General features: G+C 36.4%; 1 protein-coding gene and 1 non-coding gene across 2 annotated transcripts in view; both read right to left on the bottom strand.

Annotated features, from left to right (window-relative positions):
- The window catches only part of Rabgap1l (RAB GTPase activating protein 1 like), a 560,245-nt gene that overhangs the window by 207,238 nt on the left and 340,981 nt on the right, over positions 1-12,026 (bottom strand). The window contains exons 16-17 of the mRNA XM_036203001.1: positions 11,452-11,577; positions 10,263-10,406 (exon numbers count right to left, since the gene is read on the bottom strand). Coding sequence (XP_036058894.1) covers positions 10,263-10,406; positions 11,452-11,577 — 270 coding nt within the window. The remainder of the gene's footprint in view (positions 1-10,262; positions 10,407-11,451; positions 11,578-12,026) is intronic.
- LOC118593594 lies at positions 148-307 on the bottom strand. The gene has a single exon (XR_004946264.1). It is a non-coding gene; the product is annotated as a U1 spliceosomal RNA (small nuclear RNA).

Raw genomic sequence — 12,026 nt, 5'->3', positions numbered from 1 at the left:
TTACTCTAAGGGCTAAAGACACAGAGTATTTTCCCATATACTCATTTGCCACAATATTTCTTCCTTTATGACCTATTAATTTATGTGTCCCTTTTAATTAAATAACTTGCTTTTTGGTAACTGTTAAGATTTTTAGTTTATATACTTCAGGGTAGAATGCAAACACTGTCTCCCACTACTGTAAACTACAGTGAGCATCTCCCACATTTAGGGAAATCACAGAAGTCAGCACACCCAGAGTGCAGTAGTTAAACCTCACCTGGGAAAACCACTTTGGTCCTCATGGTAACTCCTGCCACATAAATACAGTTTTGGAGTTCTTTATAGCTCTGGGATTTGGGGTTCTTTACAGTCTACCCTTAGATAAACAGATATTTAGCATTCCTCCTATCCTATATCCTGTTCTCTTCTGTAGGCTATCTCTCTGTTTTCTGTACAAAAGTTTATTAGATTAATATATGTCAATTTTTGTTTTTGTTTCTTGAACTTATCCAAAAGATTGCTGACTATACCAATATCTTCAATGCTTTATCTATGTTTTCTTCTTATAATTTAAGGTTTTATATTATGGCCTTTGATCTATTTTGAATTGAGTTTTGTACAGGGAAAGACACAATGGTTTCAGAACAATTTATTGAAGAGATTGTCTTTTTCAAATGTGTTTTGGCACCTTTGTTAAGGGGCTGCAGTTACAAGGTTTTATTGGATTCTGGGTTTCATACTGTGTTCTATTGGCCTATGTATCTGGTTTTACATTTTGTTATTATGGTTCCTGCAGTAGCTTGAAATTAGGTATTTTGGTATTATGGCTTTGATTTTTGTTTTGTTTTGTTTTTCCTTTTTGAGATTACTTTTCTAGTTTGGGTAAGAACAGCTTGATACTTTGATTGAATCTGTGAGTTTAATAATACTAAATTGTCTAATGCATGAATATGAGATGTCTTTGCAGGTTTGTTTTATAATTTTCATTGTAAAGTTATTTTAATTCTGTATTTAAATTTATTCCTAAGGTGTTGTGTGCATGTATGCATGTATGGGGTGCTAACTGTGAAAGAGGATGCTGCCATGATTCAGGAATGAGATTTTAGAGAGAATGGTTTTTTGGTCTCAAAACTTTCATTGGTAAATAAAACTTTAAGTAGCCCATACAGGTTTTTTGTTGTTGTTGATTTACACAAAGCACTTGTTTTCTGTATTCTTATGTATATACACCAACAACTCTTGAGGATTTTCAGAAACAGCTTTCCAGTGCTCTTAACTATCCTTAGATCATCTTATTCTGAAGAGGTTTTTTCTTGGGTGGGAGGTGTTCGGGCTAAAAGGGGACAATGTTATATAACGAGCCCATTCAAATCTTGTCAGAAGACTTCCTTGAAAGGGGAATTACCCTTGGTGGTACTTCATCAGATAATATAGAACTGTCATTTTCTCATCATTCTTATAAGAAAGGAGGCACTTAGAGACATACTCTAATTCTAAGGGTCAATGATTTCCTTAAATTTCATGAAATATCAAGTTACTATATAAAGCTGAATATATTTTGTATTTTAAAATTGAACTATCTAGGAAGAGTCAACTTAAACACACGCTGTCAGTTACCTTGTCAAGACTAAGAGAAATGTTGCAGTTTTCCTTACTTCTTTTGGAAAAAGGTGACAAGAAAGAAAGGGATAGAAAACTTGGGAGAACTACTTGAATCATTAACAGGAAAAGAAATAAAAAGAAACTTCTATTAAGGACATTGGCTAAAATTTTGCTTTTACCAAAAAATATCTCAAGTATGTGTGCCTGGGGGGTGAGATTAAGAAACCAGGTTCACTTAAAAACTGAGAAGTAACTAAAAGGGCTATATCGATCAGTAGAGCACAGTATAAGGGAATTTTATACTTGATGGGATATTTAGTGCTAAATACTTTGTCACAATCTTATTTGACCTGACAGTCTTATTTTACAACTGAAGCTAAAGAGCTTTATAAAAGTTAACTAACATGAGCAAGGTATCCAGAAAGGATCAAGATCTTAAGTCTAATATCTTAACTGTTAACTAATCTTGTACTGTCTCTTTGTTCCTTCTTGTAATAGTGAATCCTATATTTTTGGTTGTGAGCCTAGCCTTTAAAGGCTGAGCCATCTCTCCAGTACAAACACCCTAACTGGTGTGCTAGAACTCTCGTTCAATGACTGAGGGAAGCAGATGCAGAGACCCATGGCCAGGCCCCAGGTAGAGCTCCAGGAGTCCAACTGGCGAGAAAGTGGAGGGATTGTATGAGCGAGAATTGTTGAGACCAAGACTGGAAAAAGTACAGGGACAAATAGCCAAACTAATGGAAACACATGAACTATGAACCAATAGCTGTGGAGCCCCCAGCTGGATCAGGCCCTCTGGATAAGTGAGACAATTGAATAGCTTGCACTGTTTGGGAGGCACCCAGACAGTGGGACCCAGACCTGTCCTTAGTGCATGAGCTGGCTGTTTGGAACCTGAGACTTATGCAGGGACACTTTGCTCAGCCTGGGAGGAGGGGACTGGACTTGCCTGGACTGAATCCACCAGGTTGAGCTGAATCCCCAGGGGAGTCTGCCCTGGAGGAGATGGGAATGGGGGGGTGAGCTGGGAGGGAAGGCAGGGGGGGAGCAGGGGGAGGGCGGAGGAAAGGGTAAGCCATGGCTGATAAGTAAAATTAAATTAAATTATAAAATAAAATTTAAAAAAACTTGCACAACAAGCAAAAAAAAAAAAAAAAAGAAGTGAATCCTTTCAGAACTTTCCCCATCAGGGTAACTTCTGTCATACAGGCACAAAAGTGATTCTAGTCCCAGGATTGGGTTACATTTAATTGAGATGTTGGCCAAAGAGGTCCTATGGGAATCCCCAAACAACCCAGGCTGTTACCAAGACTACAGATTGCTCTCCACAAACTAACAGCAAGGCCCCATGCCTGAAGACAACACCAATATAACCCACTGAACATGGAGAAGCTGAGCTGGTGCCTACATAGAGACTTCACCCCTATGTTCTAGTGACATTGGTATAGAAAGGTGTGCTGCTTGATACCAAAAAAAGAAATGTAAACACCAACCCAGCCACAAACCTTTGATCTACAATACTGTCCTGCATGCAAGATATGATAGGGTGATGGTGACACTATGCTTGTAGGAGTAACCAACGAATATCTGATTTGACTTAAGGCCCAACACTCCACGAGATGTAACCCATACCCAGCACAGCTTAAGTGACCAGTAATCTGAGACTAGATAACCCAGGGACTTAGGGTAAAACCAAATACTATTATTCTAAAAAAAAAAAAAAAAAAAGCAATAAAATGACTCCTAAGGACATCCTGCTATACTCACAGATCAGTGCCTTATTCAGCCATCATCAGAGAAGCTTCCTCCTGCAGCAGATGGGAACAAACACAGAGACCCACAGCCAGATATTATGCAGAAAGTGAGAGACCTTGGAACACTCAGCCCTAAATGGTAAGTCTATCAGGGAATCCTAAGGAAGAGGAGGTAGAAAGAATGCAAGAGCCACAGAGGATGGATGACACCAAGAAACAAAGCTTTCTAAATCAATATGATCAAAGCATATATGAACTCACAGAGGTTGAAGGAGCATGAACATGGCTTGCACAGGTCAGCACCAGGTCCTCTGTGTACATATTATGGCTTCCAATTTAGTGTTTTCATGTTATTTCTGAGTGTGGGAATGAGTGGATCTTTGTTTCTTGTGCCCTCTCTTGGGCTATATTCCTTCTGCTTGTTTTATCAAATTCTGATGTATTAGTTTTTGTTTTATCTTACCTTATTTTGATTATTACCCCTTAGAAATCCATTTATTTTCTAATGAGAAGCAGAAAAGGAGTCAATCAGGATGGTGGGGGAATGGGGAGGAACTGGAAGGAGTTGGGGTAAACTGTAATCAGGATATATTATGTGAAAAAAAAAATCTGTTTTCAAGAAAATGGGAAAAGGTGCTTCAGTTTTAGTTCTAACCCTTGGTCCCTATCTCTATGGAATTTCAGAAGTCCCATCAATCTCTTCAATCTCCAAATGAGTTTCATTTTGCTGCATTTTTGTGAATTATAATCTGACCTAGGATTAGCTATCTAAAAGCACAACAAATCTCTTTCCCTAGGTTACAAGGAATACTTATACTGAATAAAACAACTCAAAAGGCAATGGCTATAGTGGTCTAGAATGCATTTGGCAGTATCTATTCATATTGAGGGTACATACACTCAAACCACGAAATTTCATTTCTAGGAGTATATCCACAGAAATGTGTGCCTATTCACCAGAAAACAAATACAGGATCACTCACAGTCACACTTAACAGCCTTAATGTGGAAACAATTCTAAGGCTATCAACAATGAAACAGAAGAATAGATAAGCTGTTAGTATAGCTACAATGAAGAAGACAAACTATGTTTAGATGGAAAAACATGGATGAATCTTATAAACAAGATGAGGATAAAATAAATTATACAGGAATTTTGTTGTGTATGATTACATGAAGCACAGAAACACACAAGACAAAGGTATGGTGCTGAATATCAGGACACACTGGAGATCCTAAAGCAAGTCTGAAATGCAGATGAGATGCTAGTTTTTGTGATCTTGGTGCTGACTACCTTAGGCATGTTTCTTCTGTGAAAAAACATCAATTATTCTTAATTAATGTTAATTTTTGTTATACTAACAAAAAGTTATTTCAAAAAGTGCAGCATTTTATTCTTGATGGGTTAACAGCATAATATATGCACTATTATATTAATACGTGTAGGCTTCCTATCTCAAAAACAGACATCATACAGGGTGCAAAATGATTTTCATTTCAATTGCTGGCTAAAAGTTTAGAGATGTGCATTCATTTTAGCATAGGAAGTATGTTTCAGAACTCTTAATTTATTTATACCCTGTTGCCACAAATCTTTGACCAAATTAAGGAACCTGCACAGGCCACCATCCAGTCAAGTTTAAGCATTTTAAATAACAATTATTAATAATTAGGAGTTTTTTAAAACTCAAGTTGTACTGCCAAAATGACAGAATTATTCCCTTTGTGCTAAATTAACTTTGTAGTCCTAACTTCAGAATGAAGAGACATGTTGACATAATGATCTGCCACTTAAGAGTAAAGACAAACTCAGTGTCTTTTTTATTTTATAATAGATTTTTGAGTAAAATACTTTACTGACAAATATTTAGTTAGAATGACTTTGAAAAACCAAAATTTTTCAAAGTATTTCCTAGCCTTTCATTTGCAACCAAATATTAATTGACAAATATCAAGATCTGTACTGTATTCTTAGAAAGAGACATGGAAAAAGATGCAGTGTACTGTTTATTTAAGATCATTTCTTCCACTAGAATATTTAGTACACAGAAAAGAATAGCATTTGATATAAATATTTTATTAAATAGAAGAAGGAAAATAGCAAAGAGAAAAAGCAGACAGGCAGGAAGTCAAGGTTTATTCAAAAGCTCCTTTGCAAAATAATCCTTGACAAAGATGACAAAGATGAGTTAGTGGAAAGAATGAACATCCTGAGGCACACTATAATACTGTTCCTCACAGAGTTTGATTTGAAGAGCTACTTTACTCCATTACTTCCTTAGAAATCATGATGCTATGACTGTAGCCTACCCCACATTTTGGAAAGCTACACAGGTACAGAAATAAGCCTAACCAACGAGGTGAAAGTAAAAACTTTAAAACTCTGAAAAAAGAAATTGAAGAAGACACTGCATAGCAGAGAGACCTTCCATGCTCCCAGAATCAACTGGATAAGAATGGTTGTGTTATCAAAAGTAATTAATCTACAGATTCAAATGCAATCCCACAAAGACATTCTTCATAGACCTAGAGAAGATAATTCTAAAATTCACAGATAAACACAAGACACAGATATTGAATGCAATCCTAAGCAAAAAGAACACTAAAAAAAAAAAAGCACAGTGCTGTCATAAAAACGTGTGTAGGCCAGTGGGAAAGAACAGAAGATCCAGAAATCAATGTACCACCTAAAGTACTCTACAGAGGTGTTAAAAACACATTAGATAAAACGTACCCATTCAACAAATAGTGTTAGTAATCTGGGTAATCACACACACAAAAAAGAATGAAATTAGATCCATATCTCCTACCCATCACACACAAAGACAAAGATAGATTAAAGGCCTTAATTTAAACCCTACTACAGGAAAACAATTTAGAACAAAGGTAAGGCAAGAACATTCTAAAGAGGATTCCAAAGAAATACTGACATATGAGATTACATGAAATCAAAAAGTTTCTGCATAGGAAAGGGAATATCAACACAGTGAAAACATAGCCCACAGAATGGGAGAAAAAATTTTGGCAAATTTGGATATGGTAATGGTATCTAGAATATATAAAGAACTGCAAAAATTAAACATGCAAAACTTTAAAATGCTGGTCAATAAATAATCAATAAATGGGCAAAAAAGACCCTTCTTAAAAGAGGATACACAAATGGTCAATAAAGTTATAAAGCATACTCAATATTCTTATCTATCAGAGAAATGTAAATTTAAACTCCTTTAAGATTCCACCTTACTACAGTCAGAATGGCCATCATTAACCAAACAAATGCTGGCAAGGATCTGGAGACAAAACAAAACCCTTATTCACAGCTGCTGGGAATGTAACTAGTGCTGCCACTATGGCAATCAGTGGAGATGTGCGGGTGGGGTTTTTGGTCAGACTGACACCAATTAGAGTCACCTGGCAAGAGGGAACCTCAATTGAGGAAGTGCCTCCATGATCGGTCTTTGGGAATGTTATCAGTTGGGCATTTTCATGTGGGTAGTGCCACCCCTGAGCAAAACCAAGGGAGCAAGTCAGTATTCTTCTGTTCCTGCCTCTGCTCCTGCTTGAGTTCCTGACTTGACTCTCTTCAGTGATGGACTGTGATTAGGAAATAAGCCACGTAACAAGTTGCTGTTGGTCAAGGTGTTTATCACAGCAACAGAGAAGCAAATATGGAGAGGAGGCTTCCTAATAATCTAAACTAAACTTTTATCTGATCCAGCTCTACTGCTATTGGGTACATCCTAAAAACTCTAAATAGTACCATGGATACTTGCAAATCCATGTTCACTGATGCACTGTTCACAATAGCCAGGAAATGTATCCCACCTAGATGCCCACCAACAGAAGAATGAATAATGAAAATCTCTTCTGTGGATATCGCTCTGTGTAAATAAAGTTCTGATTGGCCAGTGGCCAGGCAGGAAGTATAGGCAGGACAAGAGAGAAGAGAATTCTGGGAAGTAGAAGGCTGGAGAGACACCGCCAGCCGCCGCCATGAGAAGCAACATGTAAAGACACTGGTAAGCCACAAGCCATGTGGCAAAGTATAGATAAGCAGAAATGGGTTAATTTAAGAGAGAAGAAGTACATAACAAGCAGCCTGCCACGGCCATACAGTTTCTAAACAATGTAAGTCTTTGTGTGCTTTCTTGGTTGGGTCTGAGCGACTGTGGGACTGGCGGGTAAGAGAGATTTGTCCTGACTGGGCCAGACAGGAAAACTCTAACTGCAAATCTCATCTGTACATACACACAATGAACTTTTATTCAACCATAAGGAAAATGAAACTTTTGGTAATATTAATGAATTTGGAAATTAATGTGAGTTAACCCAGTCCCAGAAAGAAAGGGGTCCTTAAGAAGGGAGAAAAAAAATTTTTAAAGAAAAGTGAAAATAAAAAAAAGTATTAAAATGCAATATTGAAAAAGTTAATTCATATGATAATTAAAAACAAAAAGAAACTGCAGAGTATTAGGCTGAAGGTGAAAGAATAAAACATCTGGTGGTTTTATTAATTGTGATGAACACGGTGATCTTTCACCCACTGTAATCACAGATGACAAAAGACAGGAAGGATTTTTGTTTGCATTTCTTTACTATATATTTGACTGATTTTCTTAGTACTTAGTACATTACAAAGTATCTTCATGATTAAATTTCCCAAGAAATCATGAATCCAGGTTCCAGAAGACCCACAACAGTGCCAGGTATCATGGCTCGGGAGACAATTTCAGCAAGTCAGCCATCCAGTAAACTACACTACAGCACTGCTATTCTATCACAAGCAGTAGAGAAATCCATTTAGCAGAACAATTAAGCACACTAAACTCTGTAATGAAAATCACAAATCAATCTAGTATGAACATAGATAACCTCTTTAAGAAAACAATATGAAGTGATGGTAAGTAATTCCGAGCTCATACTGTATGTAATGCAAAAACCATTAACATATCATAAGTCACTTTCCACATTTCATGAAACACTATCCTTAACTCAGTATATAACTTGGGATAGCCTATGAACATTTATTTATCAAACTTAATTTTAAATATTGGCTGGTTTTAGGATTATAGAACTAAAACATTTTTAAAGAGTACTATACTAAAAGGAAATCAGAACCATTCAGGATAATCAGGCAAAGTAGGATTTTTGTATAAATGCCCGTTTTCTTTGTGTATACTGTGATAGATCATACATATTGAAGAAGGTTTTAGTTTCTTTGTGTTCTCCCACTTGTTACATTTAAAATGGCATTTTATAGACAAATTTATAAGTAAAATGAATAGGACAATGAATATATTATCAATCAGCATCAACAGCTGTTATATAATCAAGAGTCAAGATCTTTTTTTGTTAATCTAGCAAAGCACTCAGATCTTCCTTACCAAGGTATTTCACAAATGATTCAAAACCTTCTTTGCCTTCACAATGCTTTCCAATTTCAGATGCTATGCAACTAATAACAAGAGCCTTTGAGAACAAAAGGCCAGCAATATTTCCTTATAAAATGATGTTTCTCGTTAGGCAGAGAAATAACACTTAGGTTTATACAGCTTTATACACCTTCAAATGTTATTTTTAAAGTCAAATTACTAATGTATAGGATGATTAAAATGGATAGTCTTACATTTGTGCACATTTATACTTTCATTTAAATATATGCTTTTCATCAAGCAAGCTACCCCCTCCCCCTTTTAATTTTTTTTTAAGATTTATTTATTTATTATGTATACAGTATTCTGCCTGCATGCATCCCTGCAGGCCAGAAGAGGGCACCAGATCTCATTATAGATGGTTGTGAGCCACCATGTGGTTGCTGGGAATTGAACTCAGGACCTCTGGAAGAGCAGCCAGTGCTCTTAACCTCTGAGCCATCTCTCCAGCCCCCACCTCCCCCTTTTTAAGACAGCGTCTCACTATGTAGCTCTAGCTGGCCTGGAACTCATGGGGATTCTACTTGCCTCTGCCTCCTGAGTTCTGGGATTAAAGGTGTGCACCACCATGCCTGGCTCATCAAACTTTCCTTTCAAGATAATTGTCAGGAATTTGATAGCCAATACAATATAAGAGATGTGAATTATAATAAATTATTTAACAGGAAATAGTAGGTAATGGTTTATATATCAGTGGTAGAATATATGCAAGGATAAGGCAGGGTTCAACCCTTACACCACCACCCCAAAAGAGAGCAGAGAAAATGACTACAGTCAACTAAGGGAACTAAAAAGAATAAAGTAAACAAAGACAAATATCAAATGAATTTTTGAAAATTAATTCCTGACACATTCCACTGCCTAAAAATAGAAATGGGATGAGGCTGTGATTCAGGGGCAGAACACTTGTCTGGAATGCATAAAGCCAAAGGTTTGAACCCTACTACTGCAAAAAGGAAAGAGGCAGTGAAGGAGGAAAGGAAAACAAAGGAAGATTACATGATCTAAATTTTTTTTTTTTATCATTTTTCTCTCTTGGAGGAACCAAAAGTACCACATACACAAAGGGTGCTAACAAATGGAGGAATTAATTACTGTGTGTGTGTGTGTGTACAGGGGTGAGGGGTAGGGAGGCTTAATCATATTCCCTAATGTAATATAAGTACATCAATAGTAAAAACCCCTGACTCTAAATGCATTTATTTAATCTTTTTAAAAGTTACATTGGTGATATATTATTCACAGATACAGGCTTAATAGGAATATAATTATACAAATTTAGCCATCTAATTTTATTTTGTGGGAATTACATAAGCCTTAATATTTTTATTACTGACAAATAATAATATTGCATAATCTCTATTAAAAATTCAAATGAAATTTTGGTTTGCAAGTATGGGATAAAAAGAGAAGTATGGGAAAAAAGAAAAGAACTGGTTCTAAGTGGACTTTTCTAGTTTGCTACAGGTATGAAAGCTGGCCACTGTACCTCACACAGCAGTAGGTCAATGATGTGGAACACCATGCAGAGAGGAAACTTGGCAGTAAAGAGAGTGAGGAACCACTGGGATGCGTACATATGAGCTTCTAGGTTCAGATCACAAAAATGGCTGTACAGGTCCGGCAGCTGTTCCTAAAAGTCAAAATGAAAGATTTAGGAGAATGATTGCCAAAGAAGCTTTATTTCTTGCAAAAAAAAATACAATTTCTATCAAGTTCTCTGTTGTACTAGAGTTGTATTCCAGCACTGGTTGTCTTTTATGTCAGGGTACAGACGTTATGACAGAAGATGAACACTGAACAGATGACAGGTAAGTGTAGACAGCAAAGACTTGTTACATCAAAGATTATCCTAACACAAGTGTTCTTGCTTCCTGGGAAAATCTTGTTCTCTCAGTATACCTTCATTCTAATGAAAATCCTCACTCCAAGGGAAGACACAGGATTCACCTCCTACCTACCTAGAAACAAAATGTATCTTCACCTTGTAAATCATCAAACAACATTCTCTGAGGTATATAGTATGATTTTAAAATATTCCTGAGCACTTGGAGAACTCCAAAGCATGACCAGATATTAAAACCTATCTAGAGGCTGGAAAGATGATTCAGCAGTTCAGAGCTCTTGCTGATCTTCCAGAGGGCCTGAGTTTGGTTCCCTGCACTCAAGTAAGGTAGGTCCCATCTAACTGCAGCTCTAGCCCCAGGAGATCTTGCTGCCCTCTTCTGGCAATCATGGGCACCCAAACACAAATGCATAGGCAAGTAAACATACACATACACAAAAATAAAAAAATATATATATATATTTAAAAACCCAATCTTGATCATATGAAAAATGACAAAGTAAAATTGCACAAAAGTGTCATAAAGATAACTAGCTCTTAATAATGCCTTCATGTTACCTTTACTCTTTAACTAGTTAAACACGCAAACGCTTTTCCAAGGGCGAGAGGCCAAGCACAAGCCTTCCCATAACTGAAGGACAGAAGCAAAGACCCAGAAAAGCTCATGTTCATTTTCCTCTATAAGCAGATCTCTCTCTGTCTCTGTCTGTCTGTCTCTGTCTCTCTCACACACACAGACACACACTAAACCATTTATTGTACAAAATGACCACTTTGAAAAGGACCCAAATGTATCTATGTGATAATTTAAAATTATCCCACTTTTCCTTACCTGCATTAGTTTCTCAAGTTGATAGAATTTGCAATGAAGGTCTTCAAAATTGTTTTTGTACAAGTCTCGTAATTTATAGTCATACATGATTTTCACCAAAACACAGAATGCTTGCTCCTCTGGCATCTACAGGAAACACACATATGAAATATGAATGAATTCCATTTGTTCAGAATACATTAAAAGGTCTTTCAAGTCCTCCACAGAAATGGCTGAAGGCCTGTTGTGACATTAGTCTTACCACCTGCCCACTGGTCTTTGGAGCAAAATCTACTAACTAATCAATGATTCCTGCCAGTGTTTCTGCATTTAAAAAAAGACTACATATAATTTTTCTCTATAAATAATTACATTCTATTTTACTTTCCCCTTTCCTATACGATATATATATATATATCACATACATGTATAACATACATTGCTTTTCTCCTATTAACATATTGAAATTATTTCCCTCTTGTTATATAAACAACTTTATTTTTTTTTATAATAGCTGCAGAGTATTCCACTGTGTGAATATTCCAGAATTAATCTAATCAGCTTCCTGTGAATGGATAACTGAGTTACTATTAAGT

The sequence above is a fragment of the Onychomys torridus genome, chromosome 11 (assembly GCF_903995425.1).
Source record: "Onychomys torridus chromosome 11, mOncTor1.1, whole genome shotgun sequence".
Classification (NCBI taxonomy): Eukaryota; Metazoa; Chordata; class Mammalia; order Rodentia; family Cricetidae; genus Onychomys; species Onychomys torridus.
This window is presented reverse-complemented; position numbering and strand designations above follow the sequence as displayed.